General features: G+C 39.7%; 1 protein-coding gene across 3 annotated transcripts in view; it reads right to left on the bottom strand.

The window, feature by feature from the left end:
* ECHDC1 (ethylmalonyl-CoA decarboxylase 1) overlaps positions 1-23,195 on the bottom strand; it is a 38,908-nt gene that overhangs the window by 3,081 nt on the left and 12,632 nt on the right. For 2 of the 3 annotated variants that reach the window (XM_030489543.1, XM_030489542.1), the window contains 3 exons: positions 22,878-23,020; positions 18,135-18,187; positions 16,282-16,362 (listed from right to left, as the gene is read on the bottom strand). In XM_030489543.1, the coding sequence (XP_030345403.1) occupies positions 16,282-16,362; positions 18,135-18,187; positions 22,878-23,020 (277 nt within the window). Of the gene's footprint in view, positions 1-16,281; positions 16,363-18,134; positions 18,188-22,873; positions 23,021-23,195 lie in introns of all 3 variants that reach the window. The other variant, XM_030489544.1, reaches the window with a different exon arrangement.

Below are 23,195 nucleotides of genomic sequence, written 5' to 3'. Positions count from 1 at the left end.
ACCTTACAGTGCCAACACTGCCTTGCTAGTTCATGCCTAAAACAACAGGGTTTTTGGCAAAACTCAAGAATACTAATGCACAAACCACATTTCTCAAGAGGATGCATCGTGATCTTACTACTGATCTGCACTGGGGAAGTTCTGTCAGCACCCTGGTGCTTTATTACAGCAAAGCTGGTTTGGTTTTTATTCCATGCTTTAGAGAGTCCATGTGAGTTTGGTTTCTAACTGCTCACTCCAACAACTCATAGCTCACAACATATAATAGAATTGCTTTCGATTTATTTATTGCTTACAGGGTGTAACAGAACCGCTCCCCCACAGAAGGTAGAGTCACAGTCCTCTTTTCGAAGATTTCATATCTTTGCTTCTTTCCTACCGTCTGTCACCTCCCTTATTTAACAACTCACCCCAGGGCTGATTAAGCCCTCTCCCTGGAAGAGCAATGCTGCAGCATTGTACTGTCTCCGCACAGTGTTCACACTGACATGCACATTAGGTTAGTGGAAAAAGCCTCCAGAAATAGAAACATACAGAAAAGATGTATGGAAACAGACCAGACTTGCTTTTTCTTAAGATGGTACTCTGCAGCGCGGTTGCTTGCTGCTGTTTGTAAGACAAATTACACTTGTGAAGCAGATTTAGCTTCTACTTCAAGCACTAATTGGCTTTCTTTGAAGATAAATCTTGTCATACTGAGACCTACACACAAGTCTGCTTCCTAACAATGCAGTTTTCCATAGTGAAAATTCCAAGATGAACAGCTTTAAAAGGGGAAAGAATAGGAAAACCTTTAAAATGCAAACTACTTCTAGAACTCACAGTTCCCAACTGCTGCTTAGTTATTGTTAAATATAAGTTTTGCTTGGTTGCTTTTTTTCTTAACCAGAGCACCATCAGCATCCATTGCCGTACTATAAAGCTCCAGGGCTGAAGAGCTTACGCTTTATCCCAGACCCAACACAATGCCACAAAGGCAACAGGCTGACAGTGCCAGATTGCATGAAAGCCTTTTTGTAGAGCTAGTGGAGGAAGGTTTGTGTGACAAAGGGAGGAGAGCAATGTATTGCAGGGGAGGAAAGGCTTTTAGCTAACATTAGCAAGTGCTTCCCAAACCCAGCAAATCCCAGGGAGCTCAGGTCTCTCATCTCCAAAAGGAAGACTCTGCAAGTGTTCCAAAACTCCTTCACTGGCTCGGCTTACTTTGCAATTTGCTGGCACTCAGTGTCCCATTGGGAAAGCAATAACAAAAACATTATTAAGGGTTTAATTCTAGCTGTGCTGAGTGATGTGAAGCATTTTGAAAGCAGCAGTCATACGCAGCTAGGCATCTTGATGTAGACGACCTGTAGGCAGTCTCATAACACAGCCACTGCAGGTCAGTAAGGTTGAACCCGAGGCCGTGGCAGGTGCCTGGGGCCAGGCCTTAAGGACAGGCATTTCAGTGGACATCCTGAGGGCAGCGTATGGACTCATCTGGGAAGCTGGATCAGCACACTCTGAAGGTCTCTACATTCCAAGCACAGCTGACCCATCAGCACCAACAAGGAAAAAGTTGCAAACATTTAGTGTGTGGGAAAGGCTCTGCTATGCTGCGCAGTCTTCACCTCCCTCTCGCAAAATGGATCCAAGCATGATGAAAGGAAAATAAATGACTGACAGCTAAATCCATAGAGAGGCTGCAACTTCCAGGATCTCATTGGGATTCACCTCTCCCTACAATGCTCCTTTGAACAAGCTCCACAGAAAATACTGAGTTAAGTGGTGGTCAGTGGAAGGTTAAAGGTAGTCTTGGCCTGCCTTCAGGCTTAAGAAAGGCATGGAACTAGATGATCTTTAAGGTCCCTTCCAACCCAAACCATTCTATGATTCTATGATCCTAAGTCACGTCGTTTCTTACAGAAACCAGCCATCACACTCTGTTAGGTATACTGCTCCCCATGTCCAAGGAAGCAATGGAGACCTGAACATATACCAGAAGAGGTATATGCCATTGCCAGGCTAGCCTGGGATCAGCCTCTGAACATCACCAGCTGCAGCCTCGCATAAATACTTCCCTTTTTATTTTATGAAAGGAACTGAGTCTACCTTCTGCGACATGACAGACCTGATCTCCCGTTAGATGATTTTACGTAAGAAAAGTACATCAAGCATTACTAAACATAACAAGGCAGACATCAGAAAGCTGAGGAGAACGAAGTACTATTCCATTCCTGAGCTATTATACCTTATTCACCTAATCCTGCCCTGCCTGAGACAGAATAGTAGATGAACACAAAATAAACCCTGATTTCACTGAGTATGCCTGTTCTTGTGTTCCGGGTCAAGGGATTTCAAATCTGCATTTTCTGTATCCCAGGGGAAAGTCATACCACTGGGCTCCTAGACACATGCCTTCCCTGCCTAAAAAAAGCAGAAAATCTGTTGCATGACAATACTGGAAAAAAAAATATATATATAATAAAAAAAATAAATTAGATGTAATTAATGTACAATGTAACTGGAGACCTTACAAGCAGAGAAACCTCCTTTGGAAACATGAAGGGCAGCAAAATCCTCACAACTTAAACTGGAAATAAGAGGTTAAGGGAATAGAAGCATCAAAGTACAGCTGAAACCTTCTTTAAGAACATTATAATTCCATGTTACAAGCACTACAACCCCCCTAGGAGGAAAGCACAGCTACCATGGGCCACATCCAATTTTGGGTTAGTCATCTAAAGCAAACAAGATCTACAGCAAATGTTCATGCTGTACATTTTAAAACGTTCTCAGATGCACTAAATGTTACAAACCCTCCACCTTTGATCAGAGAATTCCTTCCCTCCGTGACATCTCATTGCACCCACGAACTACCGACTGTCATGTCACATCTCATCATATCACTGGCAACACACGTGAGGAGAAAGCCTTGTTTGCCACTCACAGTGCAACCGAACAAATCCCATCCTTAAATAGGTACGCTTGCTTCCTCAAAGGTGGCTCTTGCTGTGAGCTAACAGCTATGCTTCCCTTTGCTAAAGTATTTTCCAGCTACTTGAAGTTGGAGCATATACAATAAAAGGTGCAAATACAAACAAAAATGTATTTTCTCAGCTTTTCATACCTGCTTTTTATAGTTACTGATGTTACCGAACTGGGTGTCCCAACAGGTAAAAACAGTTCCTTGGGCGGCATTGAGATTATGTTAAGATCTGTGCTGGCCCTTACCTCATCACTTTTTGAACCCTTGGGTTTGAATTATATTCAGCATTCTGAGAAGGCAAAGGCACAAATGAAGTCTACTAGAGACGGACAAATACCATCCTCTGTTTTATGCATTTTAAAAGCTCCTACCGTTATGCTTCTAAAACCCATGATGTAAAAAATGGATGCCTAAAACATTAAACTTGTTGTCAGCAACCTGGATTCTGTTCCCATCCCTGTTTGACTCAGTGTCATGTCAGGACACAGCTCCTGACTTGCAATCTCTTCCTCTTAGCTGGCATGAGAGTGGCACACCACGGAGGGAGGCTGCTGGCATCACGCCTGGTTCTCAGCTTGCGCAAGGACCATTGCACAAGTACTCAAGCACTGCTTCTACTGCATGCCGTCCTGAGCAGTTCATGTAGTACATCCTGCAGTTTGGAAACCTCCAGGCTCACTGCCTTCTCCCCTTTTTTTTAGCATGGTAGATGGCTCTGCAAAGTTTTGACATGTATCTGGCACTGAATCCACCTCTGATACCTGTATTTCAAATCTTAGAGTTAAAAAGATACACCAGATATCATGTAGCTTCCCATTTAATGTGTCTAAAACCTATCCTCTCCACCATGCATGGACAGATGTTAATAAACATGAAAGAAACTACAGAACTTCCTTAGCATTAAAATACAAATTCTTGAGGCCTCATATATGAGCCCTCCTTGGCAATTTGTTCCAAAACTCATCCTTACTTTCTCCTGAATCTTTTAACAACAAAAGTAATCCCTCAGTATAGCCTTGAAAACAAGAACCACTACATTGACACCTTCACAAAGCCACAGAAAGCCTGAAATTAAGAGCGCTGACTGAAATTAAGGCTGCAGTTTGTGCCTGCAGAGACCTAACCTGGAAACCTAGATACTGATAGTTAATTACGAGACAACATTCTATTCTAATAGTTACATCTTTTCTTGTATAAGTATTTAGTCTCTTAAAGTATTTTTAGGACCATAAATCTTACTGGAAAAGCTAGGAATACTTTCATCAGTATTTAATTGCAGAGTGTACAGGGGTTTATTTTTAATTAAGAAAACTCCAAACACCTAGTTTTAGCCTTGTTCAATATTCCAGTAAACAAGCCTTCTGTGGTTATTAGAGAAACTGACCTTAAACCGACTGCATTAACGAGTCATTTTTGCAATAAAAATGAATTCTGAAGCAGCAAGGTACTGTGGGAAGAATATTCTGCAGAAGAAATATGCAGTACTACACTAAAATAATTTAGCTAGTCAGCAAAGCTGCTGATGCATAGTTTCCAGGCCTGACTTCAATTTTTGTGACAGATGCTGTTGGAATTAGACCCTCAAGAATAAGATAGTCTCCTTCAAAAAGCAAGTTGGGACTAATTATTCTGCTTCTGCCTATCCAGTGCAGTGTCTCGTCACTATCTTTATCACTACACCATCAAATTACCTAGGTAGTCTGTAAAGGGATTTGCTAGACAAAAGAGCTAAAGATTTTTCTGGAATTCAGTTATCCTACTACACACTATCACCAACCCTCCACCCCCCCACCCCAATTCACTGAAGATATTAATAAGTGGATTCGTCCTGGAAAGAGTTAGTCATAATTTCACTTATCTTTCAATCTCACTTGATTAACTGGATAGACTTTGAAGGATCAAAAAGCCCTGATTAAACATTTAATCAATAACTCCTTGCTAATTATATTTAGCAGATTTTTGAACTGCAGCAGTGCAGTCAATATTGGACAGCCACAACTGTTCCATGCTCTCCCAGCACAGCTTGCTGGTATTAATTCCCCTTGCTCCTCCCTCGTATCTTCTCTCTCATGGAGAGCTTCTCATGTTTCTGCCCTGTGCAGAGAAAGAATAAGACCATTAGATATTACAGGAACTGCTGCTTCAGAGCTGTGGCAACACAAAGTAAGACTTCCAAAGTGTAAAACTGCTAAAACTAAAGCTTTTGGTGATAGTCCATGCACATTGGCATCATAAAAATAAGCCCCCAAGTATTTGCTCTCTCTGAAAATCTTTTAGTCAGAGTCACTTGACAGATGCCTAAATGTTAACCACTAAAGAATGTAAAAATGAAGACAAAATGGTTTAAAAGAGTTTGGGGAAACTATGTTCCTCGTATATATCTTTGATACAATTGCACAAAGCTGCTCTGCAATCCCAAATTTCAATAGGGTAAGAGAAGACCATAGACATTAATGATCTCTCCTGTATATGAGTTTTAATCTGTAACCTTTACTACAGGAATGCAAACTTTATTACAGGAAAATTTAAAGAATTAGGTCCAGCTAATTTTTTAATAAGCCCATCAGAAAGTCACTTGTCTCAAATCCTTTCAGTGATTAAAAAAACCCCAAACACCAAACTCAATATACCTTCTTTACTTGAGGTTTAAATAAATTGATACCCAAGAACCAAAATACAGAAAATCCTACTGAGCCTCCCAAGCACAGAGTGTTCCAGGCACGCTCTGAAACTCCGTGTCAAAGGAATAGGCTTGATGCCAGCCTAAGAAATCTCACCAACACGAGAGCTCACTTTTCTCACAGCTCATTTCAAATTGCCTTACAGATTATATGCAATTTTATTTATAGTTACTGAATTATTTTGTAACACTCTTAGCACATCCATTTCCCCCCCACTTGCAACAAAAGCCATGAATCAAGCATTAGGGAAAGTCTCCAGTCTTCCCAGCACATGCTGCCCTTACCACTACCTACCTACCTGCCTTTGCTGCCCTCAAGTCAGATTTTCCAATACATTTTATGAAACCCTAAGGATCAGGGTCAAAATCACATCAAAAAAATACACTCCCAATTATAGATTATTTTCTTGAGCAAGAGTTAATGTTCTTCTGGGTTGGCACTTCCCAGAGAGGAGCAGATGGACCTAAACAACGAGAGATGCGCTTTTCAAAGGAAACCTTAAAACAACCATTTATAACATCTCAAATGATGTTTTCTCACATCACATCACATTTGACCAGAGTCAAATGAAATGCAGAAGAAAGAACAAAGTCGTATTTTCATATAGAGACAAAAAACATTTGGTTAATGACAAAGTTCTGAAAAGTAGGGTCCTGGATCAAAAAAAAAGAAGATGTAGTAACAAGAAAAGGTTGAGGCAGACATGGAACATAGAGATATCAGGACAGAAATTGATAAGCAGACATTGAGCCATTTTAGGAGGAATATGATCTCAAAGAATAAACAGGAGCTGAAAGTATGGATAACTCCACCATGTACTCCCCAAACATTGGGACATTCGATGGAAGACGAGGCCTCCAAAACTGCAGAGTCAAGTCAAAGAGGCTGCATGATTACAGATTTCAAAGGAAGCCACTCCAGGGAAGAACCACAAAAATAATATTGTTACTCAGAAAAAGATCCTTTGGATAACAAGAGTTAAATTAGAACAAGCAAATACAGAAATCTGCATGCCCCAAAACCCAGCATCTAATCAAGAGCAAAGTCTGCACTGAGAAAAATTAATAAAAGGCATATGTGCAGCAAAAAGCAGCAGAGCACACGGTCTGTGATCTGGCAAGCCCCAGACTAAAACTGGCCCAGACATGACTGTGTAAGAACGACCAGAGAAGTGAATAAAGGTTTATTTCCTAAGCACTTCCCTGATCAAAGGAGAGTAGCTAAAGAGGGCCAGACAGACTGTTATTTGAGAGAGGGATTATGGAAGGACAGAACACAGGGAAATAAACTGCTGCTAACACTCTGTAAGGGAGCAGGGTAGCCTTAAGACCAGGTAGGTAGGACCCCCCCAAAAGTCTCCTGCAGGTGATGCTCGCTATCATTACATATCATATATATCATATATATCATATATCATACATACAGACGGCTCTTCCAATCTCATTCTAGACCAGAATCTCTTCAGAAGTCAGCTACAGGTAGGTTTTACCCAGCAGACCTGCATTAGAGGTTTTTAAATCTATTTTCTTACCTTAGGCTTGACACTTCCTCACCCGTGGCTTCACAGAAGCCGGAGAGAGAAAAACATGCTATCAAAAGCTACATTTCTCCTTAAAGGGATAAATAGGCTGAATATTGGAAATTACAGAAAGACTTTTCTCTGTATCGGGAATGAAAACTGAATCAGGTGGCAGATCACAGGGCAAGAAACAGGGGCCCAAAAAAGCATGACTGATTAAAACTCCACAGCAGTATTAAAGGAAGTAAGATGAGCCTTCCTCCCCCCATCACTTTTCAATAAACTGACAGAAAAATTATTTTGGCCAAATTGCAAAGTAAATCTGCCCCATTTCCCAGGACGGCACTTCTTTGAGGTCCATGTGCGATGCCCCTGCAGCCCAGGGCACTATCGCCCCCATGGCAAGCAGTGGGTGCTGGGTGGTGGTCAGCCCTATGTTAAGGGTCTGTGGGAATGGGGAGAGGGCTGGCCAAAGGCTTGTGCAGCCCCCCCATCATCATATGCAAGCTCATGCTGCTTGCACACATGGCGCAGGCCCCTTTGCAAGCTTGTGACGTGGCACTAAAGCTGCGTGAGCCACACACCGTTCCCTCATCCCCCCTCTCACACCACAGCATTCAAGCGAGCTGAGGAAATCCAGGAAACAGCAGAAAAGTAAATTAAAAGGCTTTTCCCAGCTGGAAAAGACATAGATTTTTACAATTCCACAATTAGCAATTAAAGAAGTCCCTAGTCCCTGGATGCTGCCTTAGATCTGTTTGACAACACCCCCTGTGCACACGCAGGGAAGGAGCAGCATGGCTTTACAAAGGCACACAAGGCTCATACCACAATTTAAGAGCACGCAGAACCAAGAGAATAAAACAGATAATTACACCGAGGAGCTGTTAATTCCCCTGAAGCGTGTGGTATAAACTCTGCATACAGCATGAATCACCAGAGCCATAAAGTGGGACTAAAGCTCAATTGTTCAAAATGTAGTGCCTGGATTCCCTCTTTCTCCCCACAGCTGTACAACAGCAACCCATGGGGTACCACTCCATTTCTCCTTCCCTGCAAACGACCAATGTCTTACTAACTCTCCTCCTCTTCCAATTCCCAGCTCTGACCTTCTTTGTATTACCCTGGTGTCAGTGGGTCCCAGCCACAGGCACACTACTTCTACCACACAATCATTTTCAGAGTAATTCTCATCTGACATAGCACTCCAATCTTACCCACGAAGCAGGTTTTAGCTGTTCTTCACAGGCTGCCAAAGTCTCAACACACAAGTGAATGAACGCCAAAATAATGCTCGCACAAAAATTACTCATGCATCTAAAATGTTACATGAGTCTTTCCTTCCAAAAAAGGAACTACAGCTATTTGGATTTCATTCAAGCAAACATCTTCAACAACAGATATGCCTTTTAGACAAAAGCAAAAATTTCCATTATAAAAGATCCAATGATATTTTACCAGATTCGTCGACGAAAAATGACCACTTGGAGGTAAAGGGGTTTGATAATTGAAATTTTTAGTCAAATCTGAATGCCAGTATTCATCTAAAAATCAAAAAAGGACATTGGAGCTTGTTTTAAAATTGAAAATATTGTACTTTTTAAAATTATGTGCACACTTTGATGCAGCACATACATCCATGTTTTTAACTTTGGTTTCCCACATCTTTGTTTCTATCACATATGTGTATCAAGACCAAAGAGAACAGAACAAAATTCTCCTGGACCAAACTCAAGAGTCTCTTAAAGCAGGAACATTTCAGTCTCATTCTCTGCTCATCTCTGCTGCCGATACAGAAAGGCAAAGGGGAGCTTCCCAACACTCTGGCTCAGAGCCTGGTATCTGAAATGTCAAAAAGGCAACGATCACCTCACTCGCCTGAACTCAGCTGCCTGGAAAGGAACAGCATTTCTTGACATCAGCCCTAAGAGATGCAAGGTTCGAGCTGCTGTAATACTTTATGATGGATTTGATAGATCATATTTCTGCAACCCACAGCATTAAAGGATTTAAAATGTGTTGTAACATCACACTAAATAACAACCCTTCGCAAGACCTAGGCAGCAAGACGCGCTTTAGCATCTGCGCGCAGTGCTACTCATGCTGCATTTGCACATCTTACACAACAATTTCTGACTAAAGCAAGAAGAGATCATACACTTGTTTGAAATCACTGGTGATTAAGTTATAATGAAATGTTGCCATTTTGTCAGGTTAATAATCTCAAACAAAACATGCTGAAGGTTGTGGTTTGTTTTGGTTTTTTTTTTTAAATGATCACAGGGGCTGGGACCCAAGTTTTAATTTTTCCAGATATGATACATGAATGCAGAGTGGTTTTTTTTGGGGGGGGGGGTTTTTTGGTCCGGGGGAGGAGGGCACAGTGACATATCTCATAAAAGGTATAAATGGGATAGAGAATTTAACATTAAAAGTCTACATTAAAACAGTAACTTAGCTTCTTCGCCTCTCTACTTTTTAACATAGCTCACTTGTTACACCGACAGAGAACTACAGCCAGCCTCACATCACTAACTGATGGTATGTTCAGACTAGCTGGACAACAAACAGGCTCATTTTCAGCAAACTATAACAGATCCTCCACAAATATGCCTAAAAGTGTGACCGATTATCACTAAAAGAATAATTTCCTGGGTAGCATTTTTTTTACAACCTTTCTCTTTCACACAAACACAAAACCACACTAATTGAAACTACTGATTTTTCCTCAGTCGATATATTTGCTTTTTGCTTATGAGCACATCAGCACAAAAAACAACTGGAGGATAGCACCTAGCAAGAGACCACGGATAGAGTAGAAGTTCTTACACATACAACAGTTTCGGCACAATAGGAATTTATTTAACGTAAGAATTTATAATTTGATTTATTCTTACGGCGACTGCTGAGTTACAGCAGTAGCAATTCATTGCTTACTAACTACAGAATCCAGGAAGAAGTAGGAAGCTAAAGCCACCAAGGCTTATAGATTCTGACAGTCTTATTTCCCATGACTTTGGATATCTGGAGGGAAGAGGAACACAAAGGTCCAGCCTGCAGAGCTCTTCACTAAGACATTGGGTTGCTTTGGGTTAGAGGGGAAAAAACCTCAAAAGGTGGGTGTGTGTGTGTGCAGGAGAAGACTGGAAGTTGCAATTGTGAAGGCAATATTTACAATGAAAGTAGGTTGAGATCCACACGGCAACACCTGCTTACACTCGCAAAAACCCAGGGATATTGGGTAACTTGGGGAACATTTTGTCATTTCAATAAACAGTAACTCTGATGTGGATTATTACCCTCTAGATATCTACAATATTAACTACATTGTTACCTGGAGCGATAAAGAGAGGACTAGTTCTCATTTTCACAGTAGCACAGGACAGGACTGAAAAAATGCGATAGACAACAAGGACTCTGGAAGACATTCTCTAGAAGCTGACCAAATGCAAAGTTAGGCACTTAAAAGCTGTGGCTTCAGGGGAAACTGAGGCTACCTAACAGCTCCCTAAAGTTGTCATCTTTAGAGGCTGAAGAGATCCTCCTTGGCTCTAGCCGTACTATATCTGTCCCTTTACAAACCACTTTAACTCACTGTAAGAACAGGAAACATATAGGCTTTCTGTTGCTTTCTAGTGAGATATTCAACTCATACAGGCATACTTTACTGGTGCTTGGCAAACCAGAGGTCAGCAGTGAGCTGGGAATGATCACCAGGGACGCTCTCCTCAAGCACCAAAGTGAGCTGTTCAGGCAGTCCATCCTTCTCATGGAGCCACAGCTCAACACAATCCCACCTCAGAATTGGCAGACTGGAATACGTGAGCGCTTCTCAGACTTCATATCAACCAATTTGTGGAGCTGTCTGATTATATATATATGTATATTTAAAAGATTGCTTTGGTAGTGAAGATCAGCAATACAGCATCCAACTCAAACACCTGCAGGCAGTTTATCTCAGCTGGGGATTAGTCACTTCACGGGTGTGAGCATAATGGACAATTTCAGTGCATTTGTACGCTTCCTAAACTAATTCTCTTTTAACCTTGAATGCTTCTCTACAGTGTACCGACAGCTCAGTGTCTCAGCAAGAATCAGCATGGGTCCAGCTCTGCATTCCCTAAGATCTGTCTTATCTAAGTTTTCCACTATCTTTGTATATTATTCCTGTGCAGCACAGAATCAGCTGCGGACAGGATTGTTCAACAGAAAGGACGTAAGATTGCATGGTAGAAGTGGCCTAAAATGTACACACATGCTGATAACAAAAATCTCATTCACCCAGGGTAAGACGGTTTGGCGTCTCAAAAAAAAGGCCCCAATTTAGAATGGAGTAAATCCCTACAAAAAGACAACCCCAGAAAAAAACCATCAACTCCAGCTCAGGCTTTGTTGCTGTTATTTACATTTCCAGTAAAATCAAACAGTGGCAAATTTGAACTGTAGACTACATAAAAAAATCCTCTGCCTGGAAGATTGTGAGCCCATGAAATTCAAACCCAAATGAAAACTGATAATAAAGAAAAAAACAATACCAGGCCATAAATACAAACCCAAAAATACAAGCTCTCGAGTTCATTTCTAGCAGTGCTGTGATTACTTAAGCAGACGTCAAGTGTGCCAGGTCAAAAATAAGAACAGCCTTCTTAAAGGCAGGCAATGTGAAACTTTTAAAACTATAACCCACCTCTGAAAATTCGTTAGAAAATTGTACTAACAAAACTCCCAAGGCTCTAAAAATGTGAAGTGATGCATGACTGCACTGGAATACTAAAACTGCCAACTGATTTGAAGGAAGTTTTACATGTATATATACACACATATAGAGAGAGGAAAATTTTATGTAGTTAAAGTGATCTATGGCATATAGCAAACACCTGAAGCTGTGAGAGCCCACTCTCAGATTCAGCTGCTGATTCTTTTCTGACGATGTGCAGCAATGTTACGGAGTCACATCTAATGAGAAGTGCTTCGTCAGCCTGGACTTCACAAGAACTCATGAATATGTGAACCCCGTCCCGCTACATTCATACCACGCTCTGCTCAGTGAAAAGAGCTGCTGTGTACTGAGGCACCCTTATTTCAAACAGCAGCATCTTGTGTACCTAAAAGCTCCTCCTGATTAACTAAAAGCCCAAATCCTTGCATACAGTGAAATATTTCCAAAGAAGCTAGTGTTTTGTGCTCTGACATTCTGAAACCTATTTCCATAAGGAAAAGCTTACTGTAAAATAGTAAAGTGTTTACAGCTTCTCCCCCCACCCCTTTTTGTTTTTGAAAGGAGCACCAAATAAGAAGTCAGTCATAGTGAGCCCGCATCTATTCTATGTATTGGTTATACTATCTTCTACTCCTTTCGTTTCATATAAGTTACACTTAATGCACTAAACACGCTCTTATAAAAGTAAATAACACAAGTCACAACAAGAACACAAACCCCAAAAGCTATTCAACAGCAGTGAATTCCATTATATCTCTTATTATGCATTTTATGGAACACGCCTAAGACCTTAAAACGAAATACTAAGCATGCATACATGTTTCACAAAAAAGTACAGAAAACATCCAATTAAAATGCAGCAAGGCCAATTTGATAAATGCAGTGTTATTAGCATAAGCTTCTCCCCTTGTTAAAAGCTTGATTCTGCCATTCCTACAGATACAGGGCAGAAGACTGCTCAGAAAGCAAATACCTCTTTAAATCAATGGCACTTTTTATGAAGTAGGATACCGCTCAGCACTAACAAGAGGAATGAAACAGGCTCTTTGTGATTTAACTGTGCAACATTAACTACAGCTGAAGAAATAGTAGATTAATTCATTTTGTAAAAAAAACCAAAAGGAGAATACTGCTGCCTCTACCTATGAGCTCATTTTGAGGTCAGCAGTCAAGAGAAATGGGCAGCTTTCCATCTTTTCACTCTCATCCTCTGCCTGGAGATACCACCTTTTAAAGTGGATTCACATGGCAGTGACACACCTCTATTTTGACTGCAGTAGCATTAGGAAGGAAAAGAGGGTAGTGAGGAAGAGACTATGTTTTTCAGCAGCACTCAGATACAATGGAAGTCCATTCACCAAGGTGGCATAGGACCAGAATTTCAAAGCTGTAGATGTATCTAAAAGACTTACACAGACACTGCCTCAGCGAGTTTTCTCGAGGGCACCATAGTGAAATAGAAGACAAAACAGCTCAGAATCAAAGTTAGTTTTCCCGGCTGGTAGTGCACTGCAGCTACTGCCCTCAGAGCTTACTGTGATCTACTAATTGCACAAACGGATTCATTCCCAAACCGCCTCTGCTCCATATCTGTTAGTTTATTGCCAACAACCCACTACGATTGTCCAAATTCCTTAACCAACCCTGCCAAGTCAGTTCTCCTCAATTTCATGCATTGTGTAAGTACAAGATACACTTCAAGTTTCTTCATACAGGGAACTCAGAACAGGCACTTCATTTCAATTATTTGTAAAATTGCATCACTGAATCCAACATCACAGTCATTTGTGCATGTCACTGAAATGGCTGCAGTGTCATGCAGAACCACAACATACACGTATTTGGCAGAAGAACCCACGAGCCATCTTCATAGTTTGAGAGGGAATATTCAGCTGTGGCATACTGAAAAAAGCCTAGGCTTAATGAAACTGTACTAAAAAGCTCAGATGTCCAAACAAGTTTCACACCTGCATGGTTTTACATTATCCAGCTTTACAGAAATGATTGAGATAAATTATTACAGTGTCAGAAGTCTTATCTTCCCAATATTCATGTCAGAAAAAGTCTGAAAGGGTTTTAATTACCTTGCCCTTCTCTGGGCAATAATTTCACAACCCCGCCGCCCCAATCATGTTTATGATCTTTATAAGGATGTTGCTCTTACAGAGAGTCATACTGCAACAATCCATAAAGCAGCTAAGATTCAATAAGATGTTCTGAGAAGACCTCTTCCCCCAGATCAAAGGTGGAGCAACCTAAGAGGCTTTCACTTCTCATCACTGCCCTTATGCCAGCAATAAAACTGCCGGAGTTCATGCAAGCCCTCTGTAATTCAATTTTAAATGAGCTGTCTTAAAACAGAGTAAGAGACAATTAACCACAAGAACTGCCACTGGAAGAATAGAGTAGTAATACCTTAAACCAGCTCAGCTATTTTAAAATCGGATTTGTCCACACCTCTGCGTTAGCAGAGATGTGCATCATGCTGCCAGGGCACATTTCAGAGAAGCTACATAAGCCATTTGGTTCCAATGAGTCACTTTAACAATATCTGTATAGTTAATGTAGTATAAACTGGCAAAGATAAAAACAAGAAAATATTTTAGGCCAATACCAAGAAGTTTGGTAGTTTACACTGTAACTATGAAAAATAGAAATGGATTCGAAAATTTAGAATTAAAGCCAGCCACAACTCACTTTGTTCTTAAAAAAATAAAATAAAATATCCAAACAGTTTATTCAAGGAAGAAAAACCTCTCAGATTTCTATTCTGAAGTTCCTCTTTTGGCATCTAGAGAATCAGGGCAGAATACCTGTTCCATTAATATCCACTCATAGCCCTCGAAAAAAAACACTTTTTGTCCCCCAGCATTAAAATTCTCAAATAATTGGAGCAACAACAGCAACAGCAGCTCAGATTATGTTTCTCTATCTTGTTGCTGCTATTAATTAAGTCCCATTTGCTGCTCCTGAATTGCTATTATTTAGTTCCACTGGATGGGTGTGTTAGAAAGTAATCAAAGATGCATCAACAGCTGCAGCTATAATGAAAATTATGGCAGTACATCAGAGCAATCGCAGCTGCTCAATTCATGCAAATAAGAGCTACTTGACAATGACTATAATTACACAGTATGTCAAACAGCATAGCTGGAGTAAAAGTAGAGACTACGTATTTTAGAGAGCCAAAAGATTTCCATTTCATTATGTTCACATCCCCTAAACTCCTACTTAGGGATAACAAGATTCTCTTTCTGTCAATGGACTCACAGATACAGAAAGGTCTACTAAGTCTCCCAGGTGCATTCTCCTGTCAGTGCCACAGCTGTCAAACACGGTACCTCTCTGCATCTTTACCAGGCATTTATAATACAGCCTGTACTCAGAGGCCATAGTCAGAGCTGGGGTTTCAGATGTGTAGATATGAAGAACGATCTGGCTGCATCTAGTTTCAAAGCACAGGAGGATTGCTTCCAAGTGGCTCAGACAACACAGATACCATCTCCTCTATCCAAAGCCTGTTCCTGACTTCTGGAACAGCACTGTAATATTCTAGTTTACTTTGCTTAATATTACTTTTGTGTAAGTACTTTCAGCTTGTTCTGGACAATTTCTTTCTCACTTCAGGCACTAAGGCCCTCTTAAAGAGAACATTTCCTTCTCTTGCATAAAAGCTTCACTAAAACCTCCTCATTCTCAGAAAGGCTGCACACAGTGCTTACCCTGTTACATCTGTAGGCTGTTTGCACATTAGCAACTGTTTAAATAAAGTGACATTTTATTATTTCAGTTTCTTCCAGTTCCCGTTCTGCATTCAGCCTCTTTAATTAAAGCCCTCTGTTATTAGCTAGTTGTTGAATGCTGGCAAATCCCTGCACCTGCATGGAAAACGAATAGGAACAGAACCTCATTGGCTTTCCTCTGCACCTCAGACTCGTTTGAAAAACTGTACAGCACGAAGTTATGTTACAAATAATAAACCTAGAACACAAAATACCAGACTAAGGGAGAGCCTTATTTATTTTTACTTATGTCAGCCACACAGAGACATAAGGGGATATGCATTTTTGTAGTTCTCCTATCTCTCACTCAGGGGTGAGAGGTTGGACCTACTTGGTATATACCACAGCCAGCTGCTAAAGCTCCTTACTGCTTTTGTTTTACACAGTGGTTCAAACTGTATAACTTGGCAGTAAATAATCTTTCCTCTGCACTATCAGGAAACCCAAACTTCCTTTTTCCCTGTGAAGTCTGCTGACAAAGCCCAGTTCCAAATGCCTTGGAATACAGGGACATGACTCCTGGTAAACATGGTACCTCAAGCTCCCCACATCTCATAGGTACAGTCATTAAATCAATGATCCAACATGACAACTACTCAAATTGGTGATATTACCTGAAATCACAAGCCGTGGTAAGTTCTGCTCCTCCTCCAATAGCTTTTCCTTGGACTAGTGCAACACTGATCAAAGGCAATCTACACAAGAGAGTTTTGCAAGCAAAATTCATGCTTTTAGTCTTTTACAAATGACAAAAGAATTCAAGCAAACCATCTCTATAGTAAAAGTTCAGAAAAATATACTGTTCAAATTTATTCAAATAACTATATCTTTGTGGCTAAGCAGCACAATTACAATTCCAGTTATGTCAAAATGATTCTTCTGTAATTGATATGGAATTCCAAAATGCAACAGTAAGACAGATGATTAAATGGAATCAAAGTAATGAAGATTATGTACTGTGTTATGAAAAATACGTGCTACAGATTATACCAAAAAAAGACTATCTGCAAGAAGGAGTGACAGGACAGCAACACAAGACTCTAAGCCAGTACAGTACAGAAAACAGTAGAAAGGGACACGAAGAACTGTAGGGCTGCGTTATCTAAAAAGAATAAGATTTAGCATGACATCTTCAGCAGCTTCTTCAGACAGTGTAACCATTTCAGTCATCAACAAAACTCTTTTTTCGAAGGATAAAACCATCCTTTGAGGATAGCAGCAATCTGTTACCTTTGATGGTGTTGTATTTAAACATGTTCAAGGTAATTCAAAGGACAGAGGGAAGGAAGAGTAGGTAGGTAGAACCACGTTCCCTACTGCCATTGTGAAATGAATACTAATGAATAGTGACTGGCTTTGTATAAGCTAAGTTCCCTAAGAAATTAAGACAACTGGTCAGTCACAGAATTTGCATGCTGATACAGCTGTTTTGTTCACTTGCCAGCTGCAGTACACTTCAGACAATACATGGCACAAGTGAAACCACTGGAAGAGGACAACCTCATCTTTCTTGTGGACTATGGGGAACCAGAAGATATGGGTCCAAGTCCCCTGCATCCACATGCTGATCCCCTTCAGGATCACAGTCAGCCTCGGCTCTCCCTGGGGCAGACTCATCTCCTCAACGATAAATGTCCCCAGACAGCAATTCAGTGCTCGCCCTGAACTGTAGCTTCAATGTATTCTAAGTCAAGCCACCTGAGGTAAGGGCTTAATCTTCATACTTCTTGGTCCTCTTTGCTTTGCGCCATGAATCCTGATTATACAGAGACCAAATTATACAAATGGATTCTAATCCTGAGGATTCCTTACAAAACTATGACTATTAATTCTCCAATCTCCTGGGCAGTTTTACAGAATAATGTTAATTCATAACACATTTTCATATAGATTATTTGAAAACAAAGCATATTTATCTTCAAAGAGCTCTGAGCAGAAAAAAAGACAAACTCTACCACACATGAATTTAATAGAAATGTGATTTCTTAAGGGAAGCTAAATCTAAACGAAAGGAAAAAGTGTTTTTCAGAAGTACCAGATGGTAGAACTGAATACATTCCTCTTATGAAGTGGGAAGATTAAATAAATATATTAAATAAATGTTACCTGCGTAGGCTGCATGAGCTGTCCCTGGTTGTTTTTTAAGAGCTACTGATTTCCACTGAGTTACAGAATACAGCTTTAGAAATACTGAAGGCCTAGACTTGCTTAATTCTAGGTATCTCCTGGCCCTCCACATATAAACCTATAGGGTTTTTTTCCTGTTCCAATCTCTGGAAAGTCTAATAGTTGCCTAATTTAAATGCATAAATACCTATCTGACTAACGTGTAAATACAAGGTCTGGGATTCAAAATTACATACTCGAAACTATGTATTTAACTTCAAACATCGTATTAAAGAGTTAGCCAACATGTATTCCAATAATTATAATTACTTCATAAAGAACGGCAAATAAAATATATTACCTCATAAGTCTGGTTAAGGTGTTTTGCATAAACATGCACATATTCATCCCATCCTACAATGAATAGGAAATTAAAAAACATTAAGTGATCCTGATGTGGTTAATCTTGCCCAAATTCCAACCCAACCCCATTATGTAGAAATAGAAAATCTGGCCTAAATCAGGTTGGAAAAAAAAATATAAAATGATCAGAACTCAATCAATTTATATGAATTTCAGTTATAATTAAGCCACAGTTAAAGTAATTGCAATACTGAATTTCTATTATGTGAAAAGTTACATAATTTCCTCTTCCCATAAAGCTGAGCTTTAAAAGTCTGTGTAGGACTATAGAGCACTGCATACCTTTTACTGTTCCAAATCCATAAAGTTTTCGACAATATACAATTTATCAATTTCCGAACTTCATTTTTTATAGTTTGGGCTAAAAGCATTTCAGAAAAAGCAAACATAAACCCAAACCAAAACAGAAAACAGAAATAAGATTCTTCTTATTTCTCTCCTCTATGTTTTACGTCAGCTTGAAAACAATAGTGAATAGGCTACAATTGTTCTTTTCTAGTACAAGAACTGAGGGGCTTCAAATAAAACCAGTTGCTGCTAGGTTCAAACCAAGTATTTCTTCCTACAACACGCCGTTAAACTGTGGCACAGTTTGCAGCAATGCATTACATACAACCTGAATCAACTCAAGAACAACTAGATAAACTCATGACAGAAAAAATGACAAAAGGTTATTAAATACAAGGTAACACCTCCAGCTCTAGCAGTCTTAGTCACAAATTGCTGGGACTAAGACAATATTTTGAAGCAAAATCATTCTCTATCTATCTCCCTTCCCGTTCTTATACCCTTTCTCAGACATCTAGTATAAACCAGGAACTTGACAAACGACTGGGCTAAATGACCCAGTATGACCATGTTCATATACATACTGAACAACACATGTGCCATTTAATCCAGATTAAAATATATATACATATTTTTGGACACTGTAGAAGTAAAACCTCCCAGCAAATACCAATTTCAGCATTTCTTTCAAAAAAAAAACAAACGAAAACCCCAAAACCCCTAACCAAAACAAACAAAAGAAAAACCTCTAAATTAATGGTAGCAAGAAAAAGGACAAAGAAACATCTCTATTGACGTTTACTGATTTCTAAAACACAGCTTTACAGGGGTCAGTAAGGTAAAGAATCTGTCTTCACTAAAAGCTCCTGACTCACACCTCAGGGAAGGAAAAGATAACGCAGTAAGTCTTCAGTACATCTTGGAATAGGACCTTGAAATAATAGTAAGTCAACTTCAGCTGATTTACTGTCCATTAGTCATGTGTTCCCAAGACCTACTCTGCCCAACACCAACCAGCATCATGGTGTCCAGGGACAGATCTCTGGCAGACTGCAGCTGCCACAACGATTGCTACTCAGGAACCATCTGAATTCAGCTTCATTACATTAAAGGCCTGCTTGAAAATTTCAGCACACGCTGATTTACAGAAAGGCTTTTAGTTATCACTGTAGCCATTTCCTACAACCATTAAGACTAGTAGCAATATTTCTATTCCAAATTAAAGAACAATCAAATCCTCCGTGATAGCTGCCTTAACAGCTGAGTTCAAAACCCACACAAACATACGAGGTACCAGTTCTTGGACATGCGCCTGTGCAATTCCCATACTATAACCATGAGGACGAAGCTGCAAAAAAGCTCTTCAGAGAAAATAATATTTCACTTCATCACAGCAGAGTCCTTGCATTCAAATTGGCCGTCTCAATTCATACCAAAATCCAAAATGGTAATTTAAAGATTAATGCCAGAACAGACCAGCTTGATAAATGCAGTTATAACTGAACAAACAAAAAGAAAGGTCTTCATATTCTCATGTGGTAGAGAGATTACTGTGTATCGCATGGGAAAAATGCCGGCACAGAAAGCACTCTGGAAAAAAAAAAATCGCAATTACTTGAGCCCTGGCCAACATACCCTTCAAACCTTCCTGATAAGAAAAATATGTCTACTAGTCAGAGTATTTTATCTGAATAAGAGAGGTGTTCACTGGAGTCTAGTGGAATAATCACATTTTCAGCTCTAATACCATCCTTGGAGTAAGAAGAAATCTAATAAGCAGAAAGTGAGGTAAAATACGGTATGCACTACATTTGAAAGAAAAGGATTAACAGTTTGCATTGGGGCTGGGGAAAGCAGGGAACAAGAAAGTCACCTTCATAAAGTAGAAAACTGTACTTCTGGCTCTTTTTGCTGCAAGAGCTTAGAGTCCAGTTTTACTGCAGATAGAACAGCATTTCCAGACCATGTCCGACTGCTCAAAAGTCTACCCCCTATGGCTTCCTGCTCGGGAAGTTCTAGGGCTTCTAGACCAAGGAAAGTGAAATTCTCCTTTATGCCTCTTCCCCCACAGCTGTCCTTTCAAGAGCCTCTCCTGCTTTTCAGCTAGACAGCTTTTCAAGTCTCATTCCAGAAAGAGGTTATTGCTCTTGGGAACCAGGCTTAGAAAGACAGAAATATATATATAAAATTAAAAATCCACTATTAATTTGCCTTCTGTGATTTGGTCACATAATGCTAGCACTAACCAAAGAAAAACAGGCAGGAGATCTGGGTTTGTTTCAGAGTTAGGAACAACTGAACATGGGAGAAGGAGGATGAAGAGGAAGAGGAGGATGAAGAGGAAGAGGAGGACGAAGAGCCACTAGGGGGCACGAAAATCCTTCAGCATTCTTGGCCATTATTCTGCCTTTCCTGCACCACAGGGAAGGGCAAACTATTGCAGATTATGAAAAATACAATCTCCCCTCAAACAATTGGTTGAATAAAATAAAGGTGTTTTCTGTAATTACTAAAAGTTATGGGCTAAAGTAGCCTTGCATAAAAATACACGAAAAATGTTCAGGCACAAAGCTATTAACTCTTGGTTTTGGTTTTAGGGTTTTTTTGCCTTAGGGATGCCCGTGAACAGAAAACTTAACCTAATGCTCTTTTAACCTGAAATCAGGCAAAACTCACCTGCAGCGAGCTAGAGAGCAGTGAGCAGTGTTCTGTAGGACTAAAGGACAACAAATGCTATTCCTTATTCTATGAAAATTTTATTTAATAAAGACTATTATATCCCACCAAACAGATGGTTTAAGAGTTGGCTAGTATAAGTATCCTCAGTTCAGGATAACTAGTTTAAATTCTCCCAAGGAAATAGAAAGCAATAATGTTTAACTATTCTTGGAACATTTTTGTTGACTCTTAGACTCTCAGTACTAGCATGAGATTTGGATTCTTTGAATAGAATCTTCAACAAAGTTATTATTAATACCTATACATTTTATTTTGCCCAGTACATCTGTTATGGACCCTAATCCTTACAAGACCCTTCTCTGCCACTGCTGTGGCTCCAAGTAATTTGTATAAACATACAGACAGAATACTAAATGTCAAAGAGAGTAGGGGAGCAGAATCACTGGATGCAGAAGTCTGAAGGAAAGCCTAGGTTGCAGATAAGAATTGGCCCCATGCGTGCTTGCAGCTCCTTTCTGTTACTATGACTCTAAAATAAGCTGAAAACTTCAGATTAAAAAAAGAACTAAAATAAAACACACACACACGCACAAAAAAACCCCAAATAAAAAACAAACAAACAAAAAAAACCCCCAAACAACACAAAATCAAAATTGTAGGTACACTTATATTTTTTAAATGACCAGTGCTTAAAAAGAATACAAATGAAAACTCCCCAAACCATTTATATCTATAACGCATAGTTTCTCCACCTTAAGAAAAGCATCCCTCTCATGGTGTTCCACAAAGGAAACAAAGCCTCCTGTACCTTCTGAAAACTGGACCATCCTATTTGTTTTATGAGGTCATAAATATTTAAGACATTGTGGGGTTTATGATATTTAGTTTCATCAAGAGAAACAAATCACCACCAAAGACAAATACCAGATTAATCAGTTTTTGAGTTGCTGTTCTTACTGGAATGTTCAATTAAATGTTTGAGTTGTGAGCTTAAATCCACAAAAATGCACCACGATACCAGTTTCCACAATCGCAAACCAGGATGTAAGAGCAGCACAGGAAGACCCCCTTCCCCTGCAGTTGATGAAGTCCTACTTCAAATGTTGCCAAGAACCACATATTAACCCATAAAAAGAATTGCAGCACAGGTCAAAGTCGCCAAGGTGGGTGGCATGAGTGAAAATTGCCATCAAACCCTGACCTCTTCAACCTCACAGTAACACACGACTCACCTGACTGAACTACAGCACAAGAATTGCATCTGTCCTTCTGTTTTATGCAGGTCCAAGCACAGCTTTGACAAAATTGAAACCTTTCTGTAACAGCAGCCACACTACTTACATTTGGGTTTGATTTAAGAATATATGAGAAATGATTACTTGTATCTGCAGCTAAAGGTCAAATTACTGAAGCACAGCTTATCTGATGTGTAAAATCACCATAAGCTGCTCTGAGAAACTGAAATGACATTTTTAAAAGAAAAGGCTAAAAAGAATATGTAATGTAGGAATTCAGAGTTATGAATCAATTACAATAACACTTAAGCCATGGCTTAAAAGGGCTACGAGCATTTTTTCAACCATTCAAAGCTCCATTCTGTGACTTGCATGTAAAATTGTAGCAGCAGCACAGTGCAACACCTCTTTCTCAAAAGGATCTCAAAACATCAGAAAGCTTATTTTTCTCCAAAAATTTTGTTTGTATCACTACTTGCCTGGGAGTTCGATATTGCTTTGACAACATTCAAATCAGATCCTGAGCAAAACGTGTTTCCTGCACCATAGATGATAAGGCCTTTGCCTTCCTTCCAGTTTTCCAGTTCGGTTACCCTCTCCTGAAGTTCCAGCATCATAGTACCTGTCACAAGAGGGGAGAAGCAAAATGTTTAACAGGAAATTATTATCACCATTTTGGTTTATATTACATTTTTTCCACCATCAAAACAAAGTTATTAAGTGATGGGCTTAAAAACGCAAGGGAAAGCATCATCTTAAATCCCGAACACAAGCACTGACATATATTTTTTCTTCAA

This window comes from Strigops habroptila, chromosome 6 (genome assembly GCF_004027225.2).
Source record: "Strigops habroptila isolate Jane chromosome 6, bStrHab1.2.pri, whole genome shotgun sequence".
NCBI lineage: Eukaryota > Metazoa > Chordata > Aves > Psittaciformes > Psittacidae > Strigops > Strigops habroptila.
The sequence above is the reverse complement of the archived record's forward strand: the minus strand, read 5'-3'. Positions and strand labels throughout refer to the sequence as shown.